This window comes from Protomyctophum parallelum, assembly GCF_964188405.1.
Source record: "Protomyctophum parallelum genome assembly, chromosome: 10".
NCBI lineage: Eukaryota > Metazoa > Chordata > Actinopteri > Myctophiformes > Myctophidae > Protomyctophum > Protomyctophum parallelum.
The window spans coordinates 33,749,265-33,767,139 of NC_139704.1; the positions used below are offsets into that span (position 1 = coordinate 33,749,265).

Genomic DNA, 17,875 nt, shown 5'->3' on the forward strand with positions numbered 1-17,875 from the left:
CTCGAGAAAACTAAACACCCTAATGGGCTTTCTTTTTCTTTTGTCCTATCACAATGAAACTTTCCACAATGAATCTTAACATGAAAACTAAACTTTTTTGTATTACAAGTTTCTCTGAAACTTAATTTGAATATGCAAATTAGCTTAATATATATTGAATATGCCCACATTTGCATATCACGAAAATTACTTTTCCCCAAAATGTATAATATTTACATTGTTGTTTGTTAATGATATCAAACACACTGATCAGACTTTCATGAACCATTTCATCGAAATATTGTGACTTCATAGAATAACACCATTCATATGTATGACAAATGCATAAATCCGTCAAATCTTCCTCCAACCATCCTACTGCTAATGGTTGATGGCAATGCTGCTTTTGGACTGGCCTCTAACCTGAAACCTGCCGGGCTTGGTTGTACCTACCGGGGGCATAACCCCCACCGGTATAGTCCTCAGGGTCACCACGACAAGGTAGCAACAACAGGGGAGGTTCCCCTGCTAACGTGGCCCAGGAAAGAGAAGTCTGGAACTCTCTGCAACCCGACTTCGGATGAGCGGATGAAGATGAATGGATGGATGAATTTGCAACACATTAAAGGGATTGTGACATTAAAAATAAATTTATTAATGTCACATGTGAAACCTTTAAGGAGTAGGAAACACACAACATAATTGTAGCTACAGAGCTGTGTGATGGAGTCTACCTGGAGGTGACAGAGCTGTGTGATGGAGTCTACCTGGAGGAGACAGAGCTGTGTGATGGAGTCTACCTGGAGGTGACAGAGCTGTGTGATGGAGTCTACCTGGAGGAGACAGAGCTGTGTGATGGAGTCTACCTGGAGGTGGGAGATGTGTGATGGAGTCTACCTGGAGGTGACAGAGCTGTGTGATGGAGTCTAACTGGAGGTGACAGAGCTGTGTGATGGAGTCTACCGGGAGGTGACAGAGCTGTGTGATGGAGTCTACCTGGAGGTGACAGAGCTGTGTGATGGAGTCTACCTGGAGGAGACAGAGCTGTGTGATGGAGTCTACCTGGAGGAGACAGAGCTGTGTGATGGAGTCTACCTGGAGGTGACAGAGCTGTGTGATGGAGTCTACCTGGAGGAGACAGAGCTGTGTGATGGAGTCTAACTGGAGGTGACAGAGCTGTGTGATGGAGTCTACCTGGAGGAGACAGAGCTGTGTGATGGAGTCTACCTGGAGGTGGGAGAGCTGTGTGATGGAGTCTACCTGGAGGTGAAAGAGCTGTGTGATGGAGTCTACCTGGAGGTGGGAGAGCTGTGTGATGGAGTCTACCTGGAGGTGAGAGATGTGTGATGGAGTCTACCTGGAGGTGGGAGATGGCCTGCAACAGCTTCAGGCACGTCTGCAGAGTACAGGAACAAGAAGACTGGAATGGACTGAGACACTGCTGCAGCCAGGGGATGTCCTCCCAGAGGTAGGTCACCTGGCCTCTGTGACCCTGAGGACTATACCGGTGGGGGTTATGCCCCCGGTAGGTACAACCAAGCCCGGCAGGTTTCAGGTTAGAGGCCAGTCCAAAAGCAGCATTGCCATCAACCACCACTAGCAGTAGGATGGTTGGAGGACGATTTGACGGATTTATGCATTTGTCATACATACATTTGTCATACATATGAATGGTGTTTTTGATGTTATTCTATGAAGTCACAATATTTCGATGAAATGGTTCATGAAAGTCTGATCAGTGTGTTTGATATCATTAACAAACAACAATGTAAATATTATACATTTTGGGGAAAAGTATTTGCATATTCAAATTAGGTTTCAGAGAAACTTGTAATACAAAAAAGTTTAGTTTTCATGTTAAGATTCATTGTGGAAAGTTTCATTGTGATAGGACAAAAGAAAAAAAAGAAAGCCCATTAGGGTGTTTAGTTTTCTCGAGGTATTAGCACACATCTTGAATTTATGAGAATTAAACATATTTCCGCATCTAGGATTTCTTAGGACTTTTAGTATGTTGTTCTAGACACCTCATAGAGATGATCTATGGTGAAAAGAAATCTCTTTTAATTAGTCTGTCTGGAAATGCTACTTTGCCTGGACTACAAGGGGGAATGTGGAACATTTGGAGGATGGAGAAAGTCTGAACCGTAAGTTATTAACCTACCCATAGTATGATGCCACAATCAGCCCCATTAATGCAATATGGGAGCGTATCAACAGCCTTTCTTTGTGGCTTAAGAGAAATTTAATATTAGAGAGCAATGTAATAAAAAAAAACTGAGAAAAAGGGCCAAAACAGAATGACTGGACTGAGTTACTAAGCTAATTGTCTCTGCTGATAATAATGATGACTGTGCAATTCCAACTCTCCAAAGGGAATTCTGCCAGCCAGGAGGAAGGTTAGCCACATCAGTCAGGTGATTTATGGAAAAGCTTCAATCAATATGTAATATTAATTTTGCAAATGAACGTCAGAATGATGTAGTCTTCAGGTCGTATAAATGACCAGGCGTTCACACTTTAATGTGCTTCGTGGCACGGAATCAAAATAATTCTTTACCAGCAGCTGCGCGCATAGGGAAACTGGTCAAAGTCAAAATAATTACGTGACAAATCTATGGCATGGAGCTCTGTAGTCAGTGGATTAAGGGTATTGATTGCAATGCTGACTGTGCTTAGCCTACAGATGTTCAACACTCAAACATAAGAGACCCTCCACTCCGCACGCACGCACGCACGCACGCATGCGTTTAGCCTAGTGGTCTAGGCTATAGGGGACAACAAAAACTTTAATTCCGTCCTTTTTTACCCTATGACCAATAATAAATAGGCTGTATTATTAATGCTCATATACATAGCCTCACCTTGTCATCAAGCTCTTGGTCGACTTTTCCATACTTTTCAGCGGAGGCCTTAATCTTCTCATGGCATATCTGATGATGGACTCTTTGACTGAAATGACAAATATTGATCAATGACCAACAGAAGAGCACTGCACACACACACACACACACACACACACACACACACACACACACACACACGCACACACACGCACACACACACCCACCCACACACACACACCCCACCTTTCCCCCCGCAAGCTGTTCTACACTAGACTGAGATGGTTCAGGGGGGAGCCCAACCACCTGCTTTTTGACAGATTCTTTAGATTAGGGAGAAAGCCTGGCAGCAACTAAAAACATGAATGAAAATTAGAAAACACAACTAAAGAGTGCCAAATGAGTCCAAGTGCAATGAAACAACTGCAGAGAGGAGCCATCTGAAATGTTTGGGAGGAGAATCGGTGAACTTGCAGTTACTATGTTTGACAACAAGTGGGGGTCTATGACAGATCCACATGAGAGTCACAGAAAGAGAAGACATATGTGTCACGATGTATATGTATATACTGTATATAATGGATTGCATTTTTCTAGCGCTTTTCTATGCACTACTTGCTTACTCAAAGTGCTTTACAATGGTCCACTCATTCATACATTGGAAGCTGAAGCGTTCACACACCAATGGTGGCAATCACTGGAAGCAATGTAGGGTTCAGTGTCTTGCCCAAAGACACTTCGACATGTGGACAGGAATAGCAGGGATTCGAACCGCCGATCCACGGATCATTGGCCATTGCTGTGGCTGGTTGGGGGGGGGGGGGGGGGTGAAGTTTAGAACCTAGAGCGTCGCAGTCCCGCCCCCTCGAGAGACCCGGAAAATAAATCCACATTCATTTTCCTGATAGACTTTTCATAAAGTATTTATTTAAAGACGTTTACGCCGCGGACAAAGCCAACTCTTGTCGTGACAAGTCATGACAACAAACACAATTTTTCGGGCTGAACAAATAATTAGAAAGAAGAAGAAAACGTCAGGTTACAACACTTTTTTTGTTGTTTTTCTTCTTTGTAATTATTTGTTTGGTCCAAAATATTGTGTTTGTTGTCATGACAAGAGTTGGCTTTGTACGACGCTTATAAGGTCTTTAAATAAATACATTTTGAAATGTCTATGGGAAAAATGCATTGGGAACTATTTCCTGGGCCTGGCGTCGTCATGAAAGGGGGCGGGACTGCGAGTCTGCGACGGTTTAGTAGTGTAGTTCCACTAATGTCCATTGTCCACTACTACTGTACACATACAATCATTTAAAATTCATCCAAGACATTCAGAAAATATGAAGAAAACAGGTTTAGTCACCGTCTGTGCGGTGGAGAGCTACCTTGCTGAAGGAAAGGCCATATGGCTCATCCTTCAATATGTCTATTAGATTATAAAAACAATAGTGTGTGCCAAGTTGACATTTTGGCCCGATGGTGGCACTAGAGGCAAGGTCATGGGTTCTTTCAAATAGTTAGGCTACTTGTTAATAATTACTGAATGCAATGAGCAATTTTCATGGCAATCTGTTGATTTTGAAAGTAAAAAGTTTGGCCTAATAATGAAGTTGCACATGCACAGCAAATTCCATGGAAATCCTGTTAGGGACCATAGTGGTGCCTAGACCAACAAATGAACCGATGAACCCATATGTCTGCCAATAATTCCCCCCTTCTGTTTAAAGTGAAGAAGACCATAGGGTCACCAAAATCAGTAGAGTTCAACTTTGCTGAACGCATTCAATTTCATGGCAATCTACCTGTGTGCAAATGGTAATAGGGGACAAAAATAGTCAGTAGGGGACAGTCCAATTGTGGAATATGAAGGTGCACGGAAAATCACTTGGCAATCCCGTTTTGGACCAAAGTGAATAGAGACTGACGGCCTGATTATACCACAAGGTCTGCAAAATAAATGTAAAAGGAATCCCCTAGCCTATGTTGAAAAATAAGTATGATTAACATTCAACTGATGTGTCATTGCCTGGCATTATGTTTAATGGTCCAAATCCAAATAACACTACCTTTGGCAAGTTCAATATTAACAAGCAAAATTACCTCACACAATCAAACCCATTTGTTTAGTTCTCAGTCCTTGGTCTCATGAAAACACTTTGTATTGCCACCATATGCTATAATTTATTATAATTTATTATAGCATGGTTATATGTTGTTGTTGTTGTTGTTGTCTTGATGTTGGTGGTGGTGTTTTATTATTATTGGTGGTGATGTTTTATAGCCTATTAGTAGTAGGTGGGGCGGGGGGGGGTATGGGAAATTGAGGGCGGGACATTTTACAAACACAATAGCTGGAGTTTAGAAAATAATTCAACCTCTGAGCATTTACACACATTTACAAAATGAGTTTGGACGAGGTATTTAAACACATTCTCCAAACCGAACAGGAGGCATGTAAGAGGACTAAGATACTCCAAGGAGGTAGGTGTATAAAATAAAATGTAATATTATGCAGAACAACGTTATATTTACCTAGTTTTGCAAAGCAGGCAAGTTGCGGCTTCAGTGTCACCGAAATGGTTGACCAATTGAATAACGTTGCCGCGTCGCAGGGTCGTTCTTACAAAACAGGAGACAGCGCCCTCTGGAGTGACATAATTCCATGGATCACTACATTTGGTGTACACAATTGGTCGAGTGTAAAATTAAACCAAATGGACCTTTACCAAACAGACGTCTTTCAACGAGCACCTTTCGAGGAGCCGCCTAAATACATACGGTAGATATATAGGGCTCAGACTGCACCTGGCTTGCTTATGTACGTAGATAAGTGAACAGTAATGGACGTGGTTATTAAAAACAAACAAACGGAAGAGTCTCTCAGGTAGCTGCACTAAACTTCCCCGACCCTGTTCTTCTTGGCAGTTGGCAAACCATGTAAGGTGCATTACCGCCACCAACTGGACCAAATGTATGCAGTACAAAATCAAACTAAATAAAAAGTGTCCTTTCAAAATAATCCCATTCAACAAACATCCCACCACCATATCCCCTTGCTATTATTCTTCGGTTGTAATCAAGGTCCTCCTCTGTCCTCGAGCTCCCTCCAGTTTCCTTGAATCTCCACTGTACAGTTTATCACCATTGCGATAAGCGTAATTAAGGAACGCTCTCCAACCCAACCTATCAAAATGATAGGCATACATTTACATAATTATTGGACAAAAAAGCATTTTATTCTCACGCACAGCACACACACACACACACACACACACACACACACACACACTGACACACACAATACAGCTTTACAATAAATAGCCTAGAACTCGGCATGTTTATTGCATTTTGAGTTATGGCAAGCTGAACTGGATAATATGGTATGACCGTGCGACCCTAGCCCTAGGATAGCTGTGTATATTTCACATTAAATCTATAAATGCGCCACGTTGTAATGCACGTAACTCGAGAACATTCGACACACCCCCATAGGGAGTGCTGTGCCCGGTATCAAGTCGGTCGGACCCACGGTTCTGCAGAACCACCACAAAAGGCTCTGGTCAGGCTCTGCCAGTGGGCCTAATCAGCCTAAGTCCCCTCACCTGTGCAATCCCCAGCCTCTGCCTCAGCCAATTGATTGCCATGGCAACCCAGCCCACACCTGCAAATTGATTACTTAATCAGTACACTTTTCACAGTCAGTTTGCACTCTTCAGGCACAGGCAGGCACACAGACAGATACAGAGATCTCCATATACATTAATGGCACAAAAGGGACACAGACAGACAGTTAAAATGTGTGCTATGACAAGTTATTAAATTGTTTTTATTGATTTTTCAACACACACCGACATACATATATACACCACTAGACTACACATAAGCATACAATACATTAATAAAAAAAAGTTAAATAAAAAGAAATGAAATACAGGACAAAACAGACACAATAAAATAAGGTAGGCCCAGGCCGTAGCGTAACGGTCTGGGCACCGGACTGGTAATCCAGTCGCAGTGTGCCGCGGGTTCGACTCCCGGACCCGACACGGCCTTTACTGCATGTCATCCCCCCATCTCTCTCCCGTTTCCTGTCAGCCTACTGTCTGTCCCTTCAAAAATCAATAAAAGGCGTAAGCCGCAAAAAAAATATCTTTAAAAAAAATAAAATAAGGTAAAATATAATTTAAAGGTAACAAGGTTATGTCATATTGCATTATACTACAATGTTCTCAAGCAGATCGTCACTTGCCAAACAAGAATAATGAAACTATTAGACAGCAGTCCTACACCTGAACATCCTCAGCCGGGAATGTTTGTTTAAAGTAGTCCAAAAATGGCTGCCAGACCTTATATAATTTCTGGGCGGAGCCCCTGGTAGAATATTTATGACAAGTTGACAACGGGTATTATTAGGTTCCCAAGTTGCATCGTTCTCAAGGAGGCGGGTGGCGGGTGGTCCAAATTCCTTATGTGTTCCATGTTGAACAGGCTGGAAAAGCGTGTGTGTGTGTGTGTGTGTGTGTGTGTGTGTGCGTGTGCGTGTGCGTGTGCGTGTGCGTGTGCGTGTTCGTGTGTGTGTGTGTGTGTGTGTGTGTGTGTGTGTGTGTGTGTGTGTGTGTGTGTGTGTGTGTGTGTGTGTGCACTGTGCGCGCGTAGTGCTGTTGGTCACTGATCAATATTTATCCTATTTGTCATTTCAGTCAAAGAGTCCATCATCAGATGCCATGAGAAGATTAAGGCCTCCACTGAAAAGTATAGAAAAGTCGACCAAGAGCTTGATGACAAGGTAATAAGGCTATGTATATAATACAGCCTATTTATTATTGGTCATAGGGTAAAAAAGGACGGAATTAAAGCTTTTGTTGTCCCCTAGCCTAGACCACTAGAAAATAATGGTTTAAAAACCCAGAATCTATCAGTCAGAGAGGAGGGAGACCCTTTTGACAGATGAGGTGAAAAAGAGCCTATTGGCATATTGACAAGTTAATCTGCTTTATGATTAAACCTCTTAATCCAGCTTCATCAACAATGTGGAGGGATCGATTGCAAGTGCCACTGTAAAATCAATGGCTAATTTCCACCGGATAACATTAGTATTATTGTAGGAAGCCTTTCAGCATGTGTCAGATATAATGTCAAAGACGGGCTCATTGACCTTTCAGAAATATTGCTGTGCTCTTCCTGGGGTTAATTGACAGCAACAACAGCAGAGCAGAAAAGAAAACTACGTGGTGAAATCGCAAAGGTCGCTGCTACCCGTTTAATCCTTAATGGCTGGAGATGGTGATATGGTGATGTGGTGAACACATTCTTACAACACAATTATAAAATCATCTCTATAATATTGCTTAGGAAATTTATTTCAGGTTCATATTGTGAAAGCAAATACTGCTTTAACCATGTATTTGACAATGCAATCACAGTTTTTAAGATAATACACACTGTTAAAGATGAAGGGTGATGATAGGCATTTGTGAGTATAAATACCTTTCGTTGTACGCTGTACACTGTACACCTTTTAGCCTAAGTGCCAAGTGACACATGTTATCCTTGAACTATTACGCATGTGTCCATCCACTAAGCTGCTCTGTCAGGAATATACAGTATATCCGTTTCTGTCTTAGATGTGCAGCGGTTTGACGATTCACAGTGTGTCCATATTTGAATGCTGTCATTATCACAAGACAACTGCCTTGTAAAAGGCTGGTCGCAGGCATATACAATTGTACTAAGTGTCATGTCTGAGGCAGCTTGGAAAAAAATATGCAATTAATTTATTAATTTCCTTTGATTTGACATTTTGTTCTGAGGTACAGTATAATTACCTAGGAAGCAAAGACTTGGTTTCAGTGAGACACCTTTGACAGTGGTGTGTACTATGTACACACACAGCACAAGGGATCCCTTGATTTTGTTTAAATGGTAACCCAACAATGAGTCGATCAATTTGAGTGAATTTCCTTTTATGTGCTCAACATTTGTCTTATAAAGTAAACGGCATTGACACAATACTGTATTTAGCTATCCGTTTCCAATGTTTTCCATCTGCATATCTGTTTTGCACAGTATTTCTGCTCCATAACATAAACCTGTCTGTCTGTCTGATTGATTGATTGATTTAAATATTGATTAACAGTTTGCAGAATTACAGTGCATTTCAAGCACAAACTCAATACAAAGACTGGTGACTGTGAGTGGACGACCCAAGTAAGCATTACAATTGTTTACAAGAGGGTCCACCTTGTTCAATTCATCAAAACATTTAAGAGACGTACAAATAGACACTTCTATATAGTCAAAGAACAGAACGGGAATTCATCATATTAAAGGGAGGTAAAAAGGGAAAAGAAACATATACAGTGAGGGGGAAAAGGGATTCAGATTTTACGGAGGCCAGTTTCGAATTGCAGCTGTCCATAGGTGCCCGTTGAGAGCGGTTTTGAAGGAGTCACGGGATTCGCATGTCTTAATGACTGTTGGCAGGGTGTTCCACATTTTGGTGGCATAGGAGCGAAAATAATTTAGTCCCTTGTCTGCCCACGAGTCTTCTCCTCCCTGTCCATTGATACCTTTTATATGTCCGTGCAGTCTCAGCAGATGTCTCAGATGAAACTGCAGAATGATCTCATGAGGAAACGTGAAGACCGGATGGAGAAACAGATACAAGAGCTCCTTTGCCAGCAGAAACACCTCAAGGAACACCGCGTGAGTCTTAACTCCAGTCGTAACAGGTGTAGGCTAACCCATTTTGACCTGAGATCAGATTCTAAAATTGTCTTCTACATCCTGACACTTTTCTGAAAAAGCTATGTTTCTATGTCAGTCATTCTTTGATTTTTTCAAAAATAGCAGACCTACAAGCTTGTAGCGCGCCACTCGGTGGACGCGCTATGAGCTTGTAGATCTGCTATTTTTCAATAGCTAAAGAACCAAAAGGGGTTCCTGCCCAAAATTGCAACTTCACCATTTTCTATCCTGAATGCTATTGTTGTACTATGAGGAGGACACGTGAAAATATGGGATGACACTTCCCAGTGCTTTCTGTGTGTCAAGAACTCACTCTCTGCATTGGAAAACCTCTGTTAATCCAAGGGGGGCAGTCAGACAGATATTTCGTGAAGCCACTAAGGAAATCGGGACTTCCTGAAAGTTCATATAATGGCCTGTTGTGGCGCTGTCATTGGGCCCAAAAACCCATAGCTCCATAGAGGCCCATGTATTTGGGCCCAACTTCACCTAGACTGTATTACCTTAATAAACATGGTCATGAATACTTTCAGTCACTAGTTTAAAGTCTCATTTCTCATGTCATAATATTCTTTTTGGAAAATTATGGTCCCATTTATAAACAAAATGACCATAAAGTCGTGTATGTTCTGAGGGGCGTGTCTACCGTTACAGTCTATGAACGGGAGCCACCCCCCGTTCAGTCAAAATAAAAACCAACGAAGAGTAAGGGGAGAAGTCCCGCCCCGTTGTCTGGGCCAGCCAATGGCCAGCTGGGCCCAAACGGAGCCAGCCAATGGCCAGCTGGGCCCAAACGGATCTAGAAATATGGCGACTTACAGTGCAAGGAATTACAGGCTTCATTTTACGTCCATGTTAGACCCGGGGAACGCTTTGTCCATATTTTTTACAGTCTATGGTTAATCCATGTAAAATGATGGGTTTTGATGGGAATTACATACAGTATAGGCAGTGTCTTCAATTAAGAGCGAGCTCTCCATCTATCTAATAATTTAGCGATCGCTGTCTGTCTGTCTGTCCACTTCCGGGTGCATGTTGGGACAGCTTCCGGGTCACCAGTGAAATGCATGTTGGGAAAGACACAGATTAATACTGGGGGCAGACTTTTCCGCGTAACAGACCCACACGGGTCAGTAATGTGATCTATTACATTGCATTACCCACACTGAACATAATTTGCTGTTCATATATTCAGAAGGACTAGTAGGACTACACATAATGCACTGGAAAGTGTCAGATGTTCACATGTCCTGTCCTCCCACAATAGATAAACAGAATGAAGGTTAAAAAGTGTGAAGTTGACTTTTAATATACAGATAAGTGGCCAGGTGAAATTACGATAATGGCTTGTAGAAATATAGCCTACTGACTTTATTAGCATAAACTCTTTGATAACACAACCACAAAATATTGGTGGCACTCTCAACTGTGTGTGAAGTACTTCTACGGGCCGACAGTGTGGAACAAACTCCCACTGTACCTTCGACAAGCATCCTCTGTAGACATTTTTAAAGCACAGCTCAAGACCCACTTCTTCACTCTTTTAATTGATCTTTTAAATGTTTTGTTATTCATGTCCTCATAATAGCATTACTGCTATTATCTTTAATGTTTTATGCCTTGCCTTTCTTTTCTTTCTTTCTCCATTTCTCTGTAAAGCACTTTGAGCTGCATTTCATGTCATGAAAGGTGCTATACAAATAAAGTATTATTATTATTATTATTATTGTTATTATTATACACACATTTCAGATACACAGCCTCAAACACTCACAGAAATAACAAAATAAATGTATCTTGGTTATACATGTCAAGGAAAGATAAAACTATAAACACTCACAGGTAAACTTTTACAGTTAAACTGAGGATGTTACTTTGTGCATCCCAGGACAAGCTAGGAACACAGTCTAAGCAAGAGCAGGAGAAGTTCATGAGAGACATCCAAAGGTTCAACAGTGACTTCAGTCTGCATGGACAAAGAGAGACAACCTTCGAGAGCCAGACACACTCTGAGGTGTTGGACCTGGAGAAAGAGGTGGACTCTTTATACAGAGGTGAGAACCAGGGCTCCTAACTGAAGGGGTTTGTCTCCTAAGGGAAGGGTTACAATGGTCTTGTCATTTTATCGATTCTTGGAATGCAACAGGACATTCAAACGATTGGTGCTTACCTGACAAAGGGGCACATACGTTGGTCCGATGTACTAGTCCAACACGTGCTTGGCTGGTTAAGACTGACTCCTGGCTCCCGACATGCGTTGCCGGTTAAGACACAGGCGTGGCTGGTTAAGACTCACCCGTGGCTTCCCTGTGCGGTTAGTAGGCATGTAACAATATATCGTATATCGCTATTAATCCTGACGACATGAATTGATTCGAATTGATTCATTAAAATAAAAAAATCAAACCTTTTTTTTTCATTTGGGGGGGGGGGTCTATTGTGATGTGAAATGTGAGCTTTAGTCATATTCTATCATATTCAAGTGCTTTTGGAGAGAAATGATAGTCACTTCCAGTAGTAGAGCACTGTAGAGGGGAGCTGTGTGTGTCTGTGACTGTAATGCTACTTATTTTGCAATGTAGTTAAATAAAAAATCTCAGGGGGGGAAGATAAATTATATAAAATTAAAAAAACTGTAATTTTTCTTTAATACATATATATATTTTTTAATATTGTGAAAAATGGTATCGTGAACCTCATATCGTGATACGAATCGCATCGTGAGTTGAGTGAATCGTTACATGCCTAGCGGTTAGGGTTTGGGGTAAGGTGTTGGACTAATGCCTGTCAGTGTCAGACCAAACACAAAATGACAAAATGGGCTATGGTGATGTGATAGTGAAGACAGTTTTACCTGCCACAACAAACCGACGTTATCAGGATTTGTCTGTTGGTGTTTGCCAACCAGAGGGAACACTGTTATGCTATACATACATTACTTGCAGACAAAGATCATGTAAATATAATCCAAATAATCACCAAATGAAACATCGGGAAACATTCAGATAATGCGGCTATAGATCTGCAAGCTATCAACTATTGCTAATTTCAGCCACTGCGCTCTCTTGGATAATAATAGTTACAAAAACAGCAAAACAGCACAATATCAAATCAAGAGTAGACTACATTCATTTGATATATTATACAAAAAAATCAGGATGGATGAAAATTGCATGCTGCTTCATTGCGACAACATAATTGCCGCTGCACAAATAAGTGTCTGTTTACAATGCAGTCTCCATCCTCCGTCCTCTCCCTCGCCTTCCCCTGCATTTAGAGATGGAGCTGATGAGTCAGAGCAACAGTTATATGAATACCATTGAGGAGGAGAAGAGAGCTCTCCAGCTTGAACTACAGGGTCTGGAAAACATCAAGAAAGGTACTGTAACACTACAACAGAGATTGAAATCGCAACCGTATATACAGTAGAGAAAAAACAGTATATGTGATTGTGACTGGCTGTTATTTCTATTATCCCTTGCTTGAGTAGATACTTGTATCGTATTGCCAAGCTGTTCTTGCATGATATTCTGATGTGATGTATTTTATTTTTATTTGTTTTTTTGCTTATTTCTGTTGGTTGTTGGTGTCTTATAATCCCGTAAGGGATGGGTCTTAACGACAAGACACGAAAATAAAGATTCATTCATTCATTCATACTGTATGTATCTAGTATTTCCACTGTGCAAGTTGTAGAAGTTACTGGCGATGATTTGGTTGTGAGATGTGGAGACGGACCCAAAATGTGTGTTTTTGAAAATGAATGTGCTCCAGAACGTTTGTATGTTATGTCAGTGAGTTTATTGTGTGTGTGTGTGTGTGTGTGTGTGTGTGTGTGTGTGTGCCTGCCCTGACTGCAGACCTGTACAGTCAGCTGAGAGAAGCCGAGGCAATGGCAGAATCTCTGAGAATGGAGAGTGTGATGGTCAGCCAGAAACACCTCACTGACAGCACCTGTCTGAGGTGAGCATCATCCCACTGCACATGGACACACACATTCTGTTGTCGGTTCTGAATACGAGACCACATTCAACGTATTTAGAAGACACGGCGAGGACATCTCACGACAGTTCTCATATCAATCACGATGCTTCTTTGGAGCATTCAGATATGTGTTACGTTTAGCTGAAATTGTTGTTTAATTAGTAAAAGACAATGCTGGTTTGTACAATATGCATCGTGAATCTGTACAGAATGCTTTATTGCATATATGCTGTACACTGTGTACAGATTCACAGAAATCATTCTGACTAGTTTCTGTGACTATTTCAATAGACTCCATTTTAATAGTTCATCTCAATGGGGTGGTTTACTCTGTAAATGTGAATGCAGTGAAAAACAGCCAGAGAGAAAGAGGAAACTGAAACCACACTGAGGAGATCACACTGTAACAACACATGCGTGGTACAATGTTTCATTTGCCCATTATAATCTAAGTTGTTATTTATGTACAATAGAGAAGGGACTTCCACTGTCAGGAATCCAATCATCCTGTGAGAAGTGCTGAATAGACCGGGGCACCCCCGCCGCCCCTTATCAATTTCTCTTTCTCTTTCCCACCATTCTGGCAAGAGTCCGGATCTAGAAGTGTAAATAACAAAGCATTAAGGCCATTTACTTTAATTGAGGCTTTGATCTGTTGCCTGCTTCATTCATTCAACACTGCAACTAAGAGAAAAGTGTGAGTATAAGCCTAAAAGTGATTGATGCAGGGAAACTTTTAAGGGAAAATGAACGAGGGGTGGGGACTGGGGAGTCACATCCGTGCCGCATGTGCATACAACTTCTTACCAATAGATACTTTTCAGTTAACTTAAATCACATCATTTGGGCTGAAAATGAAACCTTTATTTCCTTGGTAAAACGCATAGCATACTGTCTGTAAGTGGGACCTTAGCCAACACAACAATGGGATGGAAAAGGTAATTTAGCTCTCCCAACACTACCTATAGTAACAATATATGACAACCAGAGAAAACAGTTGCTAATGTTTAACAATTCGTTCAGTTGGCAAACGGATAATACTACTTGTAGAATTAGGATGCATGAAATAAAACACCTTTTCAGCACTTTGACCAGAAGGTTTTGACTTTTCCAAAGTGAACAATGATAGTCAGATGAGGTATAGGTAGTCTTCTTCTTGTTGGAAGCTATGTGCTATGGAAGCGTTCTTTCCATTATAAAGCAAGAAGCTGAGGAGCTTCATGTTTAAGCTTTCCTACTGGATGAGTGTCACCCCGGCTCTCCACACACACACACACACACACACACACACACACACACACACACACACACACACACACACACTCTTCCTTTATTTAATTAAGGATCGGAGATCAATATACTGTATAGTCCCAGGAAGGAAACGAGGTGGTCGTTCTTACATTGACCCCCGCTACTACCTCTGACAACCCCTGACCCACCCCACTCTATTAGCCAAGATTTACTATAAGGTCAGCTAGCCCCATCTTTTCATGAATAAACTGACATGCAAAACAGTCCAGGCGCCATTATCCTTGCTGTCCTGTTCCTCATTCCTTGTCAGGTTTCTCTCTCCTCTGTTCATCTCCTTGTTTTCTTCCCCTGTCTCCCCCCCCGCACCTCCTCTTGTCTTAAATCATGTGTGCGCTAAGCATGTCCTGTTCATCCACAAATGCCCTCCATTACCCACAGACTGATTAGCCCCGGGAAGTGCTGAGGATGTCGCTTTGGAAAAAAGAGAGAGAGAGAGCGAGAGAGACCCCTCGCGCTCACTATTATGACCATCCATCCCGAACTGAAACCATCAATCAGGTCTTCAATCACCGCTGCCTCCCCTTTAAAACGTATATTTAAGTCCCCACTTATTGATCGCTGGAAATTGAGCGCGTGTCAATTTGAACGAGTACCAGAGTCTTTTAAAATGTGTTAACAGTGCAGAACTGCTGCATGTCATATACAGCAGGGGATGTGCCAGGCAAACGCTGCATGTATGAAAAGATTATAAATATGCCCGGCACATTTATGTCATCATTAAAGCATCCTTTTACATGGAATTATCTTTTGACCGTGTAATCTAAGCCATCAGAATTAGCTGGCAGTAATTTGTAAGAGGCTGTCCTGAGATCTACGCATTAACAAGCTTTGAAAAGCCTGTGGAGTACCATTGTATTTATCTGTGAGTCCCATATATCTCCCATTCTATCTTAAGTGTTGGTTCATATTTGAGTATTTCATTTCATTATTATTTAGCATATAACAGAATGCATATAGGTCTTATCTTATATAGAGTGAAAATATCTACCGGTAGTCCTTTTTCCTCTCGCACTACCAATTCTTGACCTTACAAACTGGAGCCCTTTTGCCCAAAGCAGTTAAGTTCGTTCTTTACATTCATTCCAATCCTGATGAAGAATTACTGGGCGTAGAAGCTTCTATTCTATAGAGATCTTTTGCTTTGCAGTCATGTCTGCCCTGGTGGTGCAGTCTGTTCTGTCTCTGTTCTTGTGTTCTTCTCCCACACCTGTGCGTGGCCAGGGAACAACCTGCCATTCAATCAGGCTTGATTGGATTGATGAGCCTCTCCATGAGCCTTTTGACAACTACACCCGCAGAGATAAATTGACGTTCAGAATGTTCACCGCGTAGACCTTTTGCATAGCGTGGCCAGGCAGCCACACATTCAAAGTAATTAAGTGACATAAGGTTGGCTTGATTTTCCAGACTGAAGAGGGAGCTGGAGATTCATAAAGACGGAGAGCTCCAGCTTCTGCGGGAGACACTCAGCTCAGAGGTACAGTTCCTGCAGACGGTAAGAAGCTGGTTTCACGGCATGTAAACAGACACTCCCATACTGTAGTGTACATATACTGAACACAGTAATAGTTCCCAGACACTACACAACGTATACTGATGTACACACACACACACACACGCACATATATTTAGCTTATTAAATAACTTATTCATAATAACATATTAGCCCTTATTCACTGTTACAGTCTCAAAGGGCTTTATCCAATGTTGACCTGAGATCAGATTCTAAAAATGTCTTCTACATTCTGACAGTTTTCTGAAAAAGCTATGTTTCTATATATGTCAGTCGTTCTTTGATTTTTCAAAAATAGCAGACCTACAAGCTCGTAGCGCACCACTCGGTGCCGCGCTATGAGCTTGTAGATCTGCTATTTTTCAATAGCTAAAGCATAACATAATGCTAACACCAAAATGGGTTATATAGACCCACATGGAAGTGGAACACTTTTGTTAATGCCTTCTAAGTCAGTAGTTCTCACACTTTCAAGATAAAAAAACTAAAATTACACAGATGCTGTCCCCGGTTTTAAATGGGTTAACTCATGCACATTTGACAGTAAAGTATTATTTTTGCTTTGGTGTAATGGGTTTATTATCCTTGTTCTTTTGCCCCTAGAAACTAGACGGCCAGAAGAGACAGTAGTGTGATGATGCTGGACAGTAGACAGTAGATGTGATGATGCTGGACAGTAGACAGTAGATGTGATGATGCTGGACAGTAGACAGTAGATGTGATGATGCTGGACGTGCAGCTACACTGATTAACTTGTTCCTCTATATATTACTATCAATCCAAATGTTTTGATCCAAATGTTTGAACATTAATTAATCAAAGTGTTTACACACGTTCAGTCTTGTTTGTTACTCAGAGAGAGAGAGTGCTTTGTGGGCCTAATCCCTCAATAGGTCAAATTCCCAAAGAAAGTGATTGTATGCTGACCTCTAGTGGATTGTTTCAGCATTGTTATATAGTCAAATAAAGGCATGAATATACATGTTATGTTCACTGTGTTCAAAATATAAAATGTCCAATGTCAATCATTCTGCAGTTGGTATACTGTATGCGTCAGTGTTTGACCATATCAATATGTCTGCTATGTATAATAGTTTAAAATGATTCAACATTAAAGACAATATTTCTCCTAATTGTTTCTCATGGTGTTGTTTGTCTTCTACTGTACCACCTACTGGTCCTGTACATCTGTAACATTACCACTCATGTAATCCTGCAGACCACTGTATAAAAGGTCACTCATATAATAGCCATTCTGCAAGCTCATATTGCATTGTGAAGCGTAGTGAGGTTCTATCTGCCTTTTTTTGGACTGAGATCGATTAAAAAAAAAGGCTTCTAAATCCCATGTTTCTATGTCAGTGGTACTCAACCTTTTTCATGTCAAGGACCCCCAGAATTATCTCTATTGGGCCACGGACCCCCATCTCAAAATATGTTGTTCCAGGGACCCCCCAGAAGCCAATAGTTTAGTTAAAAACATTTTCACGACTTTTCT

At 41.3% G+C, this 17,875-nt stretch overlaps 1 protein-coding gene across 1 annotated transcript; it reads left to right on the top strand.

Moving 5' to 3' along the window:
• Positions 1-1,349: 1,349 nt before the first annotated feature.
• LOC310865801 (coiled-coil domain-containing protein 172-like) lies at positions 1,350-17,007 on the top strand (the record flags this gene model as incomplete). The annotated part of the gene is made up of 8 exons (XM_083775010.1): positions 1,350-1,447; positions 5,270-5,303; positions 9,411-9,527; positions 11,458-11,623; positions 12,847-12,948; positions 13,430-13,532; positions 16,272-16,359; positions 16,981-17,007. 8 exons carry the CDS (start codon positions 1,350-1,352, stop codon positions 17,005-17,007), a joined length of 735 nt encoding a protein of 244 aa, XP_083631136.1.
• Positions 17,008-17,875: the final 868 nt, after the last annotated feature.